General features: G+C 38.1%; 1 protein-coding gene across 1 annotated transcript in view; it reads left to right on the forward strand.

Annotated features, from left to right (window-relative positions):
- Window positions 1-11,433, forward strand: part of dbh (dopamine beta-hydroxylase (dopamine beta-monooxygenase)) — a 35,896-nt gene extending 24,463 nt beyond the window's left edge. The window contains exons 8-12 of the mRNA XM_041811166.1: window positions 2,431-2,469; window positions 2,890-2,949; window positions 3,178-3,305; window positions 3,627-3,786; window positions 11,320-11,433. Of these exons, the coding sequence (XP_041667100.1) occupies window positions 2,431-2,469; window positions 2,890-2,949; window positions 3,178-3,305; window positions 3,627-3,786; window positions 11,320-11,433 (501 nt within the window). The remainder of the gene's footprint in view (window positions 1-2,430; window positions 2,470-2,889; window positions 2,950-3,177; window positions 3,306-3,626; window positions 3,787-11,319) is intronic.
- Window positions 11,434-17,920: the final 6,487 nt, after the last annotated feature.

The raw sequence follows: 17,920 nt of genomic DNA on the forward strand, positions 1-17,920 counted from the left end.
AATCATCAAGTTCTGATAAAACTGGCGCTTAAGTAGCATCCACACTAATGTCTTCCACCATAATTTCACCGGTCTCTTGTTGCTGCTTGCTTACGTAAAAGTAAGTAAAAGCAATGTACTGTATATAAATACTGTTTTGCAGGGCTCTGGTGGGCTAAGTTCTTTTTGATAAATGTAGGGGTGCTCCAAAAAAGAAAAAAAGACTGGGAACCTCTGTCAGGTTGAAGGTTGTCAGTTGTTGAAGTTTTCTCTATTGCTTATCTCATAAAAAAGTTATGATGTTTAACTCATATAAAGTCAAACTAAACAAGCATTATCTATGTTTCTCTTACCATTAGGAGGAACCCCAAAGAAGGGTCCTAAACCAGCACTGGAACAACCCTTTTCTGTGGGCTGATACATTTGAATGGTCATCATTTCACTCTCCAACAACATTAAAATCCCTCCCTAACACATCACAACACTGCGGTTTTCAGCGAGTCTGTCTCAAAAAAGGAGTGCCTTTGTTTAGGACTTTCCTAGCAGTGGATTTGCATGCATATGGCGCTTTAGTCTTGTAAGCACCTCCAAACAAATGACAGAACCCATGTTTGTTTTAATGAGGTAACACATCAGGCAGCGCGACCATATGTCTCTCTCTTTGTGTGTTATTAGACAACAGAGGCTTACAGGAACCACCGGCTCTTCCTCTGGCTTTACTTAAAATATTTGTTTGAAGGTAATTTGTGCTTTAGTAAATCTTAAGCCTTGTGTGTGATAGTTTTAAAAGTTAAGATAATTAACACACACAGCATACAAGTAGTCGACCTCCTTCAAAGTTAAGCAACATTGAAAAACCTGGACTTCATCTTTGCGTTTCTCACTATTTGATAACCTGCTGTTATTCTGGTAAAAGTTATGACCGATTGTTAAAAGACAGCAGGTAACATCTGATGCATTTTTATCCTAAGGCAGGTACACAAAAACAAAGGAAGCAGAGGCCATCTGCTAAACATCCTGATAAAATCTCCAGCTGCTGTTGATGTCACACTTATCTGAGCGTACCTGTGTGGCGGTGTTGTTTTAAACCCTGCAGCCTCATCAGACTTATGAAGACTTCATCACACCAACCTAAGCAAGGCTAACAGAGCGTTACACACTCCCAGCTAATAACAGCAAAAGGTGCCTTCAAGGAAAGCATCAGGATCAAGCAGTGTTTTCACACTCTGCTTGTTCTACACTAATTGACTTATTATGCCTTAATTTAAGATGCAAGAGACTATTGCTCTATAGAAGTACACCTAAAGGTAACAAGGGGCTTGTTTTTACTTTACATTGACTTTTAAAGGACAAAGAAATGAGTTCAGGTTACAGCAGAAACATGTTTCAAAAATGTTGGGACAGTGTCATGTTTGCCTTTCTAGTATCAACTCCTCTTTGAACAACTGTGTCAGTGTTTGTTGACTAAGGAGGTCAGTTTCTGTAACTCTGGAAGTGGCAGATTCATTCTTGGTAAATGCATGACTTTAGCCATTAAGTCAAGAGTCTTCTTTTGGCTATGCCATTCTTTACAATGCATCATATATCCTCAATAGGTGACAAACTGGGGCTGCAGGCAGGCCAGTATAGCACTCAGAATGTTGTTGAAGTGTGGTTCAGCATTAATGAAGCCTTCAGAAATGTTTGGATTTTTTCACACCGTTTGCATATATGCAGCGCCATGGCTGATGGCTTTTGAACTGAGCGCTTATTGCAACCAGGATGGCCCCTCTCCCCTTTAGCCCAACAAATGGGGCATCTAGGATTTTCAGACTCATCAGACTTGATACATTTTAAAAATGACATTTTTTGAGTTTTTAATGTCAAAATTTAAGACTTTATAAACTGGAAATTTCAAGTTTTTTCTTATAAATTTAACATTTTTTAAGTCTGAAATTCTGAGGTTGTTTTCCTGTAAATATCAGACTCCATTATCCTAAAAATGCCAATTTTTTTCCAAAATTTTTTGCTCAAAAATGAACAAACTCTTAATTATTCTGTCTTTAAAGTTGGTCATAATATGCCTCTGTAGATGATGTTTCTAATCATGATTTATTTTTATTTTTAAAAAGTATTCGTACATCTAATTTGATAAGGTCAGACCCCGAAATCTTTCCGCCCAAGGGTGCCCTGATCCCAGAAGCTTTGTTGTTAGAAGAAAAGTTGATGTAGCATAGAGGGAAACAGGCTCATGCCCCAACATTTTTGGAACACCTTTTAGGTATCAAAATCAGAATGTGTGTGGATTTTTTCCCTATTAACAAAAAACTGCAATTTTATTCAATGTTGGGGTAGTAAAGTTAGTGTTTCTATGTCAAGATAAATGGACAAAATAAAGGGAATAGGAAGAATAAGCCCAGGTTATCCTCCCCTTTATAACCTACTTTTCTTTCCATCTTTTTTTTGTCCTAGACAATCCGAGTTCTGAGGAAAATGGTGAATGTTTTACCCGTAAGTATAAAAGCTGTGGTTCTTTTTACCCCTTTGTGAATTTTACATCCTGACAAGAATGAGAAATTTACTATTCTGCAAGCTCAGCCGACTCATTCTGAATGGAGTGGCCTCAGATGTTCTTTCTTCCCTCTTTTTTGCATTTAAAGTATTGAATTAGAATACGTCTCTGCAGTGTAAGGTGCTTATGTGGGGGGAAAATGGGGACAAGCTGTAAAAAGCAGCACTGTAATGGGAACTTCTTGGGCAGACAGATGAGACAAAAGCAGCTGCTGAGCTCCATGAAGCAAAAATTATCTTCTACAACTTGTGGTTTTCTTTAATGACTTGTTTTTTGAGTGAACTTCAGTTATCGTAAGTGTTCTTTGGTTAAACTTGAAATATGTAGAGTTTGTGGTGTGTTTTTGCTTGGTTCTGCAGGGCGACGTGCTTATAACAAAGTGTACTTATAACACAGAAGATAGGAGCAAGCCAACAGTGGTGAGAAGCTTATTTGTATAAAATTTAAGGGCTATTTTTATGCTCCAAAATTTGACCTTTAACGTCCACAATAACAGAATATATCCTTGAGTACTTCTGTCTTTGATATCTCTCCTCCCTCCATCTTTCTTCCTCATAATCCTTCCATCTCTGCCCCCTAATACCAACATCTGCTCTTTGCACTGTCTGTCTACGCCTCCCTCTATCCAAATCTCTTTTCCACCTCAGGGAGGTTTCGGCATTATGGAGGAAATGTGTGTTAACTACATTCACTACTACCCTCGCACCAAGCTGGAGCTGTGCAAGAGCCACGTTGACCCAGAATACCTGCAGAAATACTTTAACTTCATTAACAGGTAGCACACGCTCCATCTTTCCTTAAAATCATTTGCATGTTCCCCTTGTCCTTCACCCTCTTTGTTTCTTCTCTCTATCTTCAGTGTGACGAAGCACTTTTCAGTTTCAGCATACATCCCTTCCCCCAGCATCCTTCACTCCAAGGAACCGGAGTGATTACTTCTTTTAATCTTGGAAATCCAGCTGCTTTGTCCTTTAAGTGTTCTCCTAACGCCAGTGCTGTCTGCTTTTCTTTTCTCCAATCTCATCCTCCTTTTTCAATCTCACTCTGCCTCCCTCGTTTTATCGACTTTCCGTCAACCTCTCCCTCTCTCCTCCAGGTTCCACGGAAATGACCGGTGTGTGTGCGGTGAGGTTAGCGTGACAGAGCAGTATTCTCAGCTACACTGGGACGCTTTCGCAGGAGAAGTGCTGGATTCCCTTTACAATACAGCACCCATCTCAATGCACTGCAACCAGTCGACTGCACTCCTCTTTCCTGTAAGTCCTTAGTTACAGGTAGAGCTGTAACGATATTGTAACCCAAATCCCCCCGTCCCATATTTTATTCACAATAGAATATAAACAATATATAAGATGTTGAGTCTGAGACATTTTACCATTTCATAATAAAAGTAGGAACGGGGCAACATGAGGCTGGAAAAGTAAGTGGCACTAATGAAAAACAGCTGGAGGAGCATTTTGCAACTAATTAGGTCAATTGGCAACAGGTCAGTAACATTTGTGGACATATTTTGGCTTCCGAAACATTAAAGCCAGTACGTACTCTGACAAGAGTCAAGTCATTTGCAAGATATGCCAAGCCAAAGTGAAATACTTAAGACAACACAAATTTGAGAGCTCACAGCTAGACATGATAGCAACAGCACAGCTAAAAGCTTATGCGACAAAAGTGGATTCCTTTCAGCAGACTCTGAAATGAGTGATGTGTATTATATCCCCAGATTCTTGCCAATACACAGACCTACTCATGATCTTCAGGCCCTCATGCAACACTTCATTACAAACAGGCATGATTTTGTACTCAAAATAACTGCATGGACTCCAACACTTAAAGAAATCAAGCTGTATCATGTGAAGAAGAAGCTGTATGTGAACACAACACAGGAACACAGCAACTGAGCTAATTTAAAATGCAATGAGGCAAAAATAGAAAACTGTTCTGCGGTCAGATGAGTCAAAATTTGAATCTTTTTGGAAAACATGGACACTGTGTCCTGTGGACTAAAGAAGAGAGGGACCATCCAGCTATGGTGTGGGCAGCTTACACATCTGGAAAGGCACTATCAATGCTTTAAAGTATATAGAGCTTTAAGGGCAAGATATGCTTCCATCCAGACAATATTTCTTTGAAGGAAGGATGTGCATATATCAGCAAGACAATGCTAAACCACATACCTGATTCATCACAACAGCATGGAAGTCTGGTTGCTGAGTTTACCTGCCTGCAGTTCGGACCTTTCACCAACAGAAAATATTTGGCACATCATAAAACAAAAAATCAGACAAAAGAGACGGGGTACAGTTGAGCAGCTAAATCCAAAACTCTTGTCTGGTCTCATCACTTTCCAGATGTTTACAGGCTGTTATTAAAAGAAGATGGGATACTACACAACTGTAAACATGGCCCTGCCCCTACTTTCAGATGTGTTGCTACCGTCAAATTCAAAATGAGCTTATATTTTTAATGAAATGGTAAAATGTCCCAGTTTCAGTGAGATTGTTAAGTAAGCTAATTATCTTCTATTCTGCTGATTTCAACAAATTTCAGCACTGGAATTACATTTTTAACTAACGGGAATTACTACAAAGTTTAGACTGCTTTTCATAAACTTTTTGGGCCAATGAGGAGCAGCTAAAGCCAGTGAGTGCATGCAGCTCCCACAGTCTGATTTTTTTCTTCTTAAAGCTGACAGTGGAAGGTGCTGCATTTCAGTTTTTTTGATTCACAATGCTGGTGTACTTTGAGCTTTTGAACTGACTAGCTAAAGTGCTCTTTAGGCCTATTTGTTTATCTCTGTCTGTGCTCTGAACCAGACAGTGATGGTTAGGTGTAGAGGAGAAAGACAGGGATGTCTCCTTTTCCCTGAGACATTTCTTTGCATCTTCAGTTGACCTGTGGATGTTTTTTCCCCATTCATTCACCTCAGTAAACAAACCAAAGTAGCACGCTTTCTGGACAGTATTTATCATGATATTAAGCAAGGGTGTTGCAAACGTTTTTAATGATAATGTAAATTTGAACAGTATGATAACTATGGGGGAATTTTGTCATGGTTATCATTAAAACCGGTAACAGTTATATCTTACATGCATTGCTTACATTTCCTGCCAAGCCACCAATTAAAGCAGCTTAAAGGCAGGCATCATTTGGATGGCATACAGTCCGACCAGCTGTATCGAAAGTTTTCTGACATGTGATCCAAACAAAAAACGTCCAGATCAGACCAAATAATAAATCAACCACAGTTCAAACTGTGTAGGGACCTTGATCACTTTTTTATGCAGCATCAGTTGTGCAAGTGCAAGTGAGGTCAGTACACCTACATGAAACAGATTCCAGTGTTTGAGTTGAGACATCAAGAGCACAAATAGGCGGAGGACAAGATTAAGAAGTCAGCTGAACTAGAATTGGAAATCTGCACATAATTTAAACATCAAGAGGAGGCGAATGAAAGGAGACGTACTGCCTGATCCCTTCTTACATATGTAAGAGATGCTGTCAAGGGTATTCTTTTTCAAACATTTATTTCATTTACTTCAATCAAAATATGTGGTCTTTTACATAAGCCAGCACAAATTCCATTAGTAGTTCCACCTCTTGAGGGCAGTTGAAAGGCATTCAAGATATTTTGGGTGAAGCCATCATGCATAAAATATATCAAAGTAGTTTAACAGTCAGTCTTATATCAGGCTCCTGCAGTGTTTAGTCTTTGTAGTGTTGTTACTGTGGGTAAAGAGCTGCTGATTGTGTCTGGCAATCAAACACTGTGAGGGACTGAGAAGCAAAGGCACAAGTGTTGGCAGGAGATCGTTTGAATAGAAGGCGGCTCGACTATTTTAATATGAGATGAGCATCATGTTAAAAGAGATGACTTAGGGCATAGGTTGTGGTATATAAAGCCTACAAAACCATCAAAAATTGTATCTTCTTGCAGGTAATCTGCAAATTAATTTAAAAACACCCAAAAGAATAGCTTGACCTTTTTTCTTGAAGCTCTGTTACAGCATGGCTAAAAATACATTTTCATCCTCCAAGGGCTAGATTGGACATTTAGAGCTGCATACCTAGGATATAAACAGTCAGGCCCTATGATCAGAGAAGCCTGTCTGAGAAAACAAAGTAGGCTACAAGATCTCAAATAGCAATACATCATGCCAATATCTAAAGAAATTCAAGAACAAAAACAAAGTCATTGACATCTGTTTAAAAGGGTTACAAAGCCATTTCTACGGCTTTGGGACTCCAGCGAACCAGGGTGAGAGCCATTATCCACAAATGGGGAAAACTTGGTAGAGTGGTGAACCTTCCCAGGACTGACCAGCCTACCAAAATTACTATGAGTGCGTCGATGACTCATCCAGGAGATCACAAAAACACCCAGAACAACATCGAAAGGCCTGCAGGACTCATTTGACTCAGTTAAGGTCAGTGTTAGTGATTCAACAATTAGAGAGAGCAAAAATGGCATCCTGAGAGTTCCAAGGCAAAAACCACTGCTGACCAAAAACAACCCAAAGGCTCATCTCACATTTGACAAATTTGTGAAAATATTCTGTGGACTGATGAGACAAAAGTTGAACTTTTTGAGAAGGTGTGCATCCCGTTGCATATGGCAACAGCATTTCATAAGAAAAACATGATACCAACAGTCAATCCTGTTGGTGGTAGGGTGATAGTCTGGGGCTGCTTTGCTGCTTCAGGACCTGGACCACTGGTTATAATTGATAGAACCATGACTTCTGCGCTCTACCAAAAAACTCAGAAGGAGAATGTCCGGCCATCAGTTGGTGACCTCAAGTTCAAGCACACTTGGGTTTTTCAGCAGGACACTTATCTGAAAAACACCAGCAAGTCGACCTCTGAATGGCTCAAATAAAAGAAGGTTTTGGAGTGGCTAAGTCGAAATGTGGCATGACCTTAAACAGGCCATTCATGCTCTAATGTGGCTGAATTAGAACAATTCTGCAAAAAAGAGTGGGCCAAAATTCCTCCACAGTGATGTGAAAGACTCGTTGCCAGTTATCACAGATGCTCACAGCTGTTGCCCACTTCTCAGCCCACTTAGTGTTGTAATCCAAAACACTTCAGACAATTCAGCATTCTTCTCATGGGCCATTAGTGCCAACAAAAGAAGATATTTGCAGAGCGGTGAAGAGCTTACAAAGAGGTACCTGTCGTGTTGGATGAATATGAACCCTTTGCTTTAACTGTGACAGTCAATGTTGGACATATAGCAGCAGTGGTTGTGAAAATTACAGCAGAGCTGATGTTGAAGATAATTTAGCCAATTGTTGATATCAGTGTTTTTCTTTACTTTTTTGGTGCAAGACTCCCATCACAGATCAGAGTTTGTCCCACGGGTGACTTCTTCTTCCTGGTAATAAAATCTCTTATTCTGTTCAGCAGTTAGCTATACCAGATGCCAGCATTAAAATGACTGGACGCAACAAATAAACACTGGCAACTGATATCTATTCCTGCCACATTATTTTCAGATGGACAATGTTTTTTTTTAACAGGGGTGATAACATGTTTACCAAGGTGCATCCCTAGATGCAGTAATTTTGGAAGGCTGACGAGATTAAATGACCAGACGGCAAGCTGTTAGTGACCCCTTGTGGGACATCGCCTCAGGTGCTAAACACTTCATCTCAACCCTCAGAGCATTGTGAAGCGGTCAGGGATCTTTAGCAAAAGTCGCATTCCTTCTGAATGATGGTCTCAGCAAAATGTGTCAGTGACCCTTAAGACCTACAAGCAGAAGTGCTCTGTATTCATGTGCTGGAACTCAGATGGCCAAGACTTGGCTCTTTGACCCAGCAACAACAACACTATGTGTCATCTCAGGGCGACTTTAGAGATGAGAAATATTTTATCTGAAAGAGTGCAACTTGGACAGCATTCCTCTGTATGCACCTGTAATGATCATCAAGAACTTATAGTACCATATTAACATTTGTAATTGCGTAATATTGTATTGACAATGTGGCAAATGGAAAAGACGTTTGTGCCGTATTAATGTCAATGTATCTTCGCCTAGCATTTGGGCAAGCAGGATGAGCTACAAGCTGACTAACTGAAATGTACACAATAACATGTCATTTGAACAAATGTTATATGTTCATCATTACTTAAGTGTACAGACCTAAACTGCTTAAAGTGATGGTTGCAGTCATGGAGCCTCAGTGGTTTTAATTGTCTGGGGACAATTAAAACCACATAACATTTAAAAACTGCTTAAATGTATGCTAACCCCTTTTATCTGATATGTAGATTAAGTAATTGGTAACTGTTGGTTGTTTTAGGTGCTAAAATAGTCTGTAACTTTTGATAAGTTTCTCACACAGTGAGGTTGCAGCTAGACAGCTTGCCATTGATGCAAATGCTGTTTTTAAACTTCTGGCGGTAATACTATATACCATGGAAAAATTAAGAGAAAATCTGACGTGTTGACAATTGAATAGCGCCCAATCCTACACAGATGTGTGCATAGGAACAAGGAAAGTTGTAGCAAAACGTCTATGTTGCACAGCTATTTTAGGGAAGTAATAGGGAGGAGGAAGGGTAGCTAATGCTTGTTCCCATTCACCATTAGCTGGCTGCTAAGCAAAGTGTGATTCAGATATGACACAAAATACTTGAATTATTGGTTCCCTTTGTGACAAATAGGGCAATGGTGAGATGTGAAGCTATCAAAAAGACATGCAGTGATGTTTTGTACCATCTCAGGCCCAAACTGAATCATTCTTCATTATAGACTTAGGGATGCACAATATTAGATTTTTGCTGATATCTAAAATTTACAAATTCACTTTAGCCATAGTGGTATTGATACAGATGTTTATATGTAGTTCAGACCTAAAACTTAAGTCCTTAAAACACACAATTTGACGTATAAGGATGAACAAATGACCAAATTTCAGTCCTTTCAATAGACTTTCAAGTTTAAGGAATGATGATGAGTAAAGAAAAAGACTTCAGCTCAAGACAGTCTGCCTGCAGACCATACATCTATGACAGCCACTCTCAGATACAGAAGTGCCATAATTTACTGGTACAAAATTTTAGATTTTTTTTTTTCTTAAATTCAACGTTATTCATAAACAAAGTCTTGCCGTTACATTCGTGAAATAATTACATTGCAAACATTACAGACTAAGCAGCAGTTAAAAAAATAAAACGGAGAAAAAAGATCGGAGGTTGAATCTGGAATTAAATTATGTATAAACCTGTTTTAGAGTAGTAGCACAAACAGTGGCTGACTTTAGCCTCGTTAGCTTTAGTTAAAGCTAACATAGCTATGCTAGCTACACAAGTAATGTTTCTACATAAGCCAGTGTAGCCAAGTTAGCTTTAGCATTGTGAGTTTTAGCAAATGTAGTTGAAGATAATGCAGCTGTGTAGAGAACTTACTTAAGTGGCTGCTTTGTGGCCTTAGCTTAAGCAATATTAGCTATGTTGCTATATTATTTACGTAGCTAACGCAGTTAACAAACCTACGTGAGCTAAGTATGTTGCGTTGAATGTTTTAGAATTTTGGGACAAAATTTAAGTGTCCCTATTTGGAGGACTGAAAAAAATGGTCACCCTAAGCTAAATTAGATATATAGCTACATTATCTATGCTAAATTAGCTTTGTTGACACCAGCTATTTAAGTTACATTTTTGTATTTCCTATTTTGTATTATTCATCGTACTAATTAAATGCTCTTTTTACTCTTTTGCGTGCTTTGTTTACACCACTCTTGCTGCTGTAAGTTTGGAATTTCCCCTTGTGGGACTAATAAAGGAATATTTCATCTTATCTTTAGCCATAAAGCTTTAGCAATGCTAGCTTTAGCAATGTGAGTTTTAGCAACACTAGCTTTAGCAAATATAGCTAAGGCTAGCTCAGCTATTTAGATGTATAGCTTACGTAGCTGCTTTGTGTGCTTAGCTTTAGCTATATTTGCGACATAATAGCTCTATTATCAAGGTAGCTAACGCAGCTAACAGAGCTACGTAAGCTACACTTGCTTCATTAGTGTGTCTACATGGAGGACAAGCTTTTGTCCAGTAAGCAGACTGTTTACTCAGCTTTATTGCATGTTTTGTAATCAGATTTTGCAGGTTAGGCTTTTAGCTTTTGGTGTCCTAACCCTTTTTTCCGATGATACATGCAGATTTTTATAGACAAAATATTGGTTGTAAATATCAGTGATACTGATGTGCTGATAAAGTCGAACATCCCTAATTTAAATGGATAATAAAAATTTAAACTGACGTTATTTGACATCATAATGTTGGGGGTGGGTCCTGAGGCTGGACCCGTTGGAAGCCATTGGCTTGGAGGGCCTGTTTGTGGACATTCACTTTCACTGTCAACTCATGCACTCTAGAGAAAAACTGAAACAACATCTGAAACAGAACCAAACTGTAAAATAAATCAGCATACTGCACAGCAAATGGAGAATGAGAAACCTTTACCAGTCGACCATTAAAAACATGCTTTAGTGTATGTTTAAGTTATTGTGCAGTGACAAAATAGGCAACCATGAAAGATGTTTAAAACACGTGGATACCTCCCCTTTTTCCACCAATGAAACCCTCTGTAAGGTACAAGAAGGTTAAGGGATTTGGGCTGTGTGTGAATAATTCTTACAGTGGTCAAAGTGTCTGTTGTCTGGATTGTCATCTTCTGTATTCCTGTATAATGGGTTGATACTAGACTAGTCCTGCCCTGGTAGTGACTAATAGGATACTTTCATACAAATAAACCCTCACTAGATTTGGGTATTTTCTTTCTCCAGGGAGACTGGGAGAAACAGTCTGTGCCAGAGGTCACCACAGTCCTTGAAAAACCTCGCTATCCCTGTGAAGGAGGGGCAGCACCCATTGGACGACCCCCCACACCCACAGCCTGAGTGAGGATTGTCTGCGTTATGCTTCCACTAAGGGCGAGAGCACCATACCAAAGAAAAGTTAAAGATGTCACTTTTAAATAAACCCTGTTCAGTTAGTTTTTCTATTTCCATCAGTGATTATATATACTCACCCACTGTCTATTATCCAAGCATAAATCACTGATCATATTTAGAGAGAATTTCTTACACTAAGAACTGTGGATTCATATGTAAAGAGAATAAATACTACTGACTTGGTGCTAGAAACAAAGTGTTGTGAATAAAGTCTGTAAGCCATGCACTTCTGCTGCACCTCCTCTAACTTGTATTGATGTTTCTGATAAAGAAATTCTTAAGACATCAAATATTAGTCATACGTCTACACTACAATATAAGTACACACCCCAGTTCCAAAAAAGTTGGGACATAATACAGAATAATGTTATCTCTGAATCCCTTTTAACCTATTTCAGCTGAATTTAGCACAAACACAAAATGTTTATTGTTCAAACTGATAAACTTAGATGATTTTCTGCAAAAGTGCACACTGTCTGAATTTGATACCAGCTGCATGTTCCAAAAAAGTTGGGATAGGGCAAGAAAGACTAGGAGGTTTTTTAGAATGCTCTAAAACACCTGGGACATAAGTGCCATGATTGGGTATAAAAGGATGACTCCTGAAAGACTCAGTTGTAAACAATGGCACAAAGTTTATAAAACACTGAGCAGGCAATGAGCCCAAAAGTTTATGAACTTGTTACTCAATGAGCAATTGCAAGGAAATCTGTCAACTACAGTCCATGATATCATGATATGATATCAAGATTCAGAGAATCTGGAGAAATCTCGGCACATAAAGGGCGAGGCCAATACCAACACAGAATACCTGTGACCTTGGACACCTCAGGTGGCATTACATTAAAAACTAGCATTATTCTGTGATAGATTTTACAACATGGACTTGAGAACACTTTGGGAAACCTTTGTCAGTTAACGATCCCCACTGCATCTACAAATGTAGGTCAAGACTCGAAAAGCCTCAACAACATCCAAAAGTGCTGCTGCTTTCTCTAAGCCTGAGCTCATCTAAGATGGACTGACCAAATGTGGAAAAGTGTACTATGGTCTGACAAGTAATAATGGCCTGGAGTCCTCTGGGTTAAAGAGGAAAAGGACCATCCAATTTGTTATCAGCACAAAGTTTACCAGCCAGCATCAGTGATAGTTTGGGGGTGCATTAGTGCCAGTGGCATGGTTTACTTGCACATCTGTAAAAGCCCCTTTAATACTGAGAGGTACATAAAGGTTTGGGAGAAATATGCTTTTATCCAGAGGATGTCTTCTCCAGGGATGTCCCTGCTGAATTCAGCAAGACAATGCCAAGTCGCTTTCTGCATGAGTCACAACAGCATGGCTTCACAGTAAAAGAATACAGGTACTAGATTGGCCTGTATGCAGCCCAGACCTGTCTCCTAGTGAAAATATATGCTGTATTATGAAGCACAAAATATGACATTAGAAAACCCAACTTGTTGTGCAACGTAAGATGCACATCCAGACAAAATGGGAAAGAATTCCACTTTCATACTTACATCCTTTTAGGAATGTGATGCAGGCATGAAATACAGAATGTGTGTATATTTCCAGAAAAACATGTTTGAACATGTTCCAGAAAACGAAGGTTTACATTTGAACATTAAATATCTTATATTTGTGCAGTATTCTGTGAGGTTGAAAAGTGGCAAAAAACGATATGCCTTTGTTAATCACACTTCCACAATGTCCCAGCTTTTTTGGAATCTGGGTTTATAAAAAACAATTTATCCTGAGGAAAATTTTCATGAGCAAAACATGCCCTTGTATTATTTGGAGTTATAATAAATAATAAAAAAATAAATAGATAATAAATAGATAATGAAAATGTTAAGTGCTCATAGATATTTATTAATACAGTAATTCATAAATCCAACAGACACAAATGGATCACTCTTCTCTTCTGCTGGTCACTGATGTTCTTTAAACTGGTCAAAATACTCCCTTAAGACTATTAGATTAACAAATGGCTCTCATCCATAACTGTGCATTCATATATTTCCACAGTTTACATTAAGACTCTGCTTCCCTGCTTTCATTCAAACCTTTTGCATTATTCACATCACACTGAGATGCACAGAGAAACTCTGTAAACTGTAGTAGAAAAAAAACAAGTGTGGACATTTTTCAAAAACCATTCGTGATAGTGTTTTATCGCTTGGTTTCGCGTTTTCTGTATAAATCTTGTTATTAACCTAAGCCACTACTGAGAACAACCATTTCAATGATTAATGGGCTGCTGGGCAGAATCAATGAATCACTCTGCATTAGTAAACATTTTATGCTGAACATGCAGCAGCACAATCAGAGGGCCGAGTGGGACCTATACATACAAATGCTTTGTTCTGCATCTGCACACTTGATTTAGCATCTGTTTACTAAGTGAGTGTGATGAACTTTGGTTAGTGTGAGGCCCGATCTGTCAGTGTTAGTAGATGTAATTACAGATAAAAATGAGAATCATGAATCATGGTATGTGTAAAAACAAACTCTATCTTCAATAACTACATGTGCCATCATTCTTAGACACATGATTTGGTGATAATATCTGAAAAATTGTGGAAAACTTTGCTGGTATATTTTTCCTAAATCATTGTCTGTTTTATCACCAAATTGCCAAATGAGTTAGCACAGTGTTTTAAAATAAATGTCATATTTTCTCATTGAATTGTCAACATGAATTATATAATTTTCCAACTTTGCATAGGAAAACACCCCTATTATGTCCATAGAAGGACATGAAACTGCAGGGTTGTGTGAAGATACAGAAGACACACAAGATGGAGAGAAGGAGCAGGATGTTGGTAATGCGCACATTTAAACAAACCATAAAAACAAGCATACACTGAGCTTCAAGTAAAAGAAACAGTTTGATCAACGTGGATGTAAAGCAGCTTGAAAGGAAACGGAGAAAGGCAGATTTAATTCTATAGTCAGTGCCAATAGCAGATATTAATTACATGCTACAAGCACATTAATTAGATTCAGGGTTTTCCATCAATTACATAGACCATGGTGCTCCGCTGTAGTCAAATTTTTTATTGCCATAGTCTATTTTGCCCCGCCAACGTTACACTGTCAAGCTCAGCAGAGAACCAGTGAGCCTTTCTCCATGCTCATACAGTGGTGTGGACGAAGAAAGCTCTGCACCGTGTGACTGAGCTTCAGACACTCAAGCAACAGGAGACAAAAACATCTCAAGGTCAAACATTTGTTCCTCTCCACCTTATATCCATGTACGGTCTGCATATCCATATGGATTTTCGAACTCCTATCGTGTCTTTCTCACATGCGTGCGGGCTACCTTAAAGTCTTATTTATTAAATATTACAGTAATATTCTCCCCAGAGTGTGAATTTGGGATTGAGAAGAATAGTAGTCAGATGTCAGATGTAGTCAGATGTATCACCTAACAGGAAATGATTCAAGTATTTATGGCAGATGTAAAAGATGTTAAAAAATTTTGCCCCCACTGATAAGGCAGAGAAAAGGAAATAGGCAGTCAGGTCAACAATTCTCAGTTCTAGCTGAGTGAAACAGTCTGATTTTGTTGGAAAATTCTGTCAACAATAGCTGCTGTATTGTCTCTTTTTCTGAGATCGGATTAATTCATGAGTTACATTAAAAAGGGGGGGAAACAGAGTTTTAATAATGACCAATTATTTCTCTCTAGAATGAAACTTTTACATTTCGATACATTTTATTACTTATGATAACAAATATGATAGACCAGGTCCGCCATAACTTAAGGGATAGAAAATAAGTAATAAGTAAGTAAACAAGAATACAAGAAATAAAGGCTGGGACACAATTTTCTGGTGGCAGTTTTAGTTTTTTTTTTTTCAGATAGTTTTCACAAGTGATACCCAAAAGGGCTTGAAGAAGTAAAAATCATACATTTTTAGAACACACTTCAATGAGCTACTTCTCACTTTTTATTTTATTTATCAATATTAGATGTTTGAATACAACTTAAGACTACCATTGTTGGAAGTCTTTTTCGTTCATATAAAGCCATTGGGTTTTCATGTCAGTCATTAGTTGCTGTCAAAGACTAAAACTAACAAGACCCTTATTTTATTTTAGCTTTGTAAGCAAAGAATAAAGTTTTAATTTTCTTTTTTTTTTTGAAAAGCTTATTTTTTTATTTTACTTTCAGTTAAATAAAATGAGTTTTACATTTTAGTTTAATTATTTAATAAGCTTTAGTTAACTATAAAGGTAGAGACCAAACATTGTATGGTTAAATTAAAAGTTTATCATTTTTAATCATGTATTTGAGCATATGAATTATATAAAAGTGTTTAATTAATAAAAATGTAGGAAAGTATCATTTAAAAATACATGTTGTTTTGTAGGTCTGCTCTCTAGTGTTCATAGATTTTTTCCCCAGCTAAGAAATTTCAGAGAAGAAAACTCTAATGAATGTTAGAATCTTTCTAAAAGTGGGTTTTAACAAATGTCTGTAGAACAGTTAGTAAATGAGGCCAAATGACATCACCCTTCTGCAGAGGGCGTCTGAAGCTTGTGGATGGTGGCGGCCATACTGGAGACCCCATCTCAGACCCAATTTAGGTTAAGGGCTAAGAGGTGGGCCTTTAGTGTTCTGTAAAACAACTACAGTACGTATCAGCCTATCGGTCAGATCAGCCATACTGCTAACAATGCATAACTCTTAGCATTAATGTAACCATTATGTATTTGAAAATTCTCTCCTTCCTACAGAGTGTACCAATAAAGAATTGAACTGTGGAGACCAAAACCATTGCTGTACCAGGCTGTACCCACATTTATTTCCACGGTGAAAATAGTGGTTTTAACATGGGTGTTAATGGAGATTCTTTGACTTTTACTGCCAGCCTCAAGTGGATGAACATGAGGTTTTGTATTGTGACTACCAGGGAGATTTCTACCATCACAAATTAATTTTTCTTGTTAACACTGAAACCACAGTGAGACCTTTTTATCCAAACAACAATAAATTGTGGACTTTGAAACTAGAAATCAAACCTGTTAGCAGTTATGGGTTTCATGGATGAATGCAGTGACTGTATTTAGTCATGAAGGCACTTTGAATCCTAAATATGTACACAGCTACAGTAAACAGTCATTTCAAAATCATATTAGGGTCCTGAAATACCTCTGATGCAGGTCGTTCATTCAGAAAAATCCACACATAATTACAACACTATTTTGCTCCACTTGTATCCCAGCTGTGCTTAGGCTTTTCTTTGAACTGAGGGTCATTAATGAATGATGTTGTGGTGATTTTAATGTGCTGTTTCTGAACACCTCCTGAAAATGTTTCACAGTTCAAGGGCTCTCAGAAAAAAGGGAGAAGTGTTTATGCCCCCTGAACTGCTTGGAGGGTTTTTCTGTGAAGCAGACACACAAAATGTTAAGTGTGATTTAACAGCACAACAAGACAGAATGAGAGCTCTTAAGGCTGCCTGAAAGTGTAGATAGCCTTGTTAAATGACATCTGCTTAAAAACAAAACTAAGTGATGCGAGTTTATGAGCAGCAACGACGCGCTTCATCGCCGCGGAGCAAAGCGGCGGCGGGACGGATCAGAAAACACGAGGGGTTCGTTCTGTGACGGTGGCTTTCTGATAAAACTCAACTTTTTCTGTCATTTTTCTCCAGCAGTGTTTTGTCCCTCGCTGGTTACATGTGCCTCGGGGTGTTGTCTTCTTACAGCCTTCAAACTTTGATAAACATTTAAGCTGTCTGTTTTAAGAAAAAATTGTTTTTTTCCCTCTTATTAACATCAGCACAAACATCAGTCACTGTAATCTGACTCTAACTGCCTGAAGGCTTGTATAATGTTTCAGAATACTGTTTTAATCCACCATACCCTTTGGCATCACACAGGCTCAAACTTGTGCTGCTCTTTTTTTTAAATGAAACTTTTAACTCATTTTCTTTAAGATCTCATGCTTTGCTAACTAATTTAGAATTAACTATGTTTAATTTAATCAAATCTTTCACACAATAGTGCAATTGTTTTATGCTCCTTTATAACTGGTATTTCAAATGAGCTTTACACCTTTAAACATAGGCTTGTTGTCTTCAGGTTCACTGCTTTACTCACTTTTAATTTGGCAAAAACAGAGATTGAGGGCCTGTGTTTTTTATTTTCAATACAAAGACAATATAGTCAAGCGTTTTTAGTGCTCAGCACTGAGTACAAAGACAAGGTCAGCTGATTTTTGGTTGCCATGCTCCCAGCGCTCTCAAGCCTTGTCCATGTGTTGGCAAACATTTTTTTTTTGTTTGTTTGTTTTTTATAGGTCACTGAAAACCTTTTTTTGGAAAATTACTTCCAAGTCAAAGATTTTTTAAAAACTTTACAGCTTACAGCATTTATGTGTAGATGGGAAAACTGAATTTTTGGCAAGTAACGTGACGCTGTG

This window comes from Cheilinus undulatus, linkage group 17 (assembly GCF_018320785.1).
Source record: "Cheilinus undulatus linkage group 17, ASM1832078v1, whole genome shotgun sequence".
Classification (NCBI taxonomy): domain Eukaryota; kingdom Metazoa; phylum Chordata; class Actinopteri; order Labriformes; family Labridae; genus Cheilinus; species Cheilinus undulatus.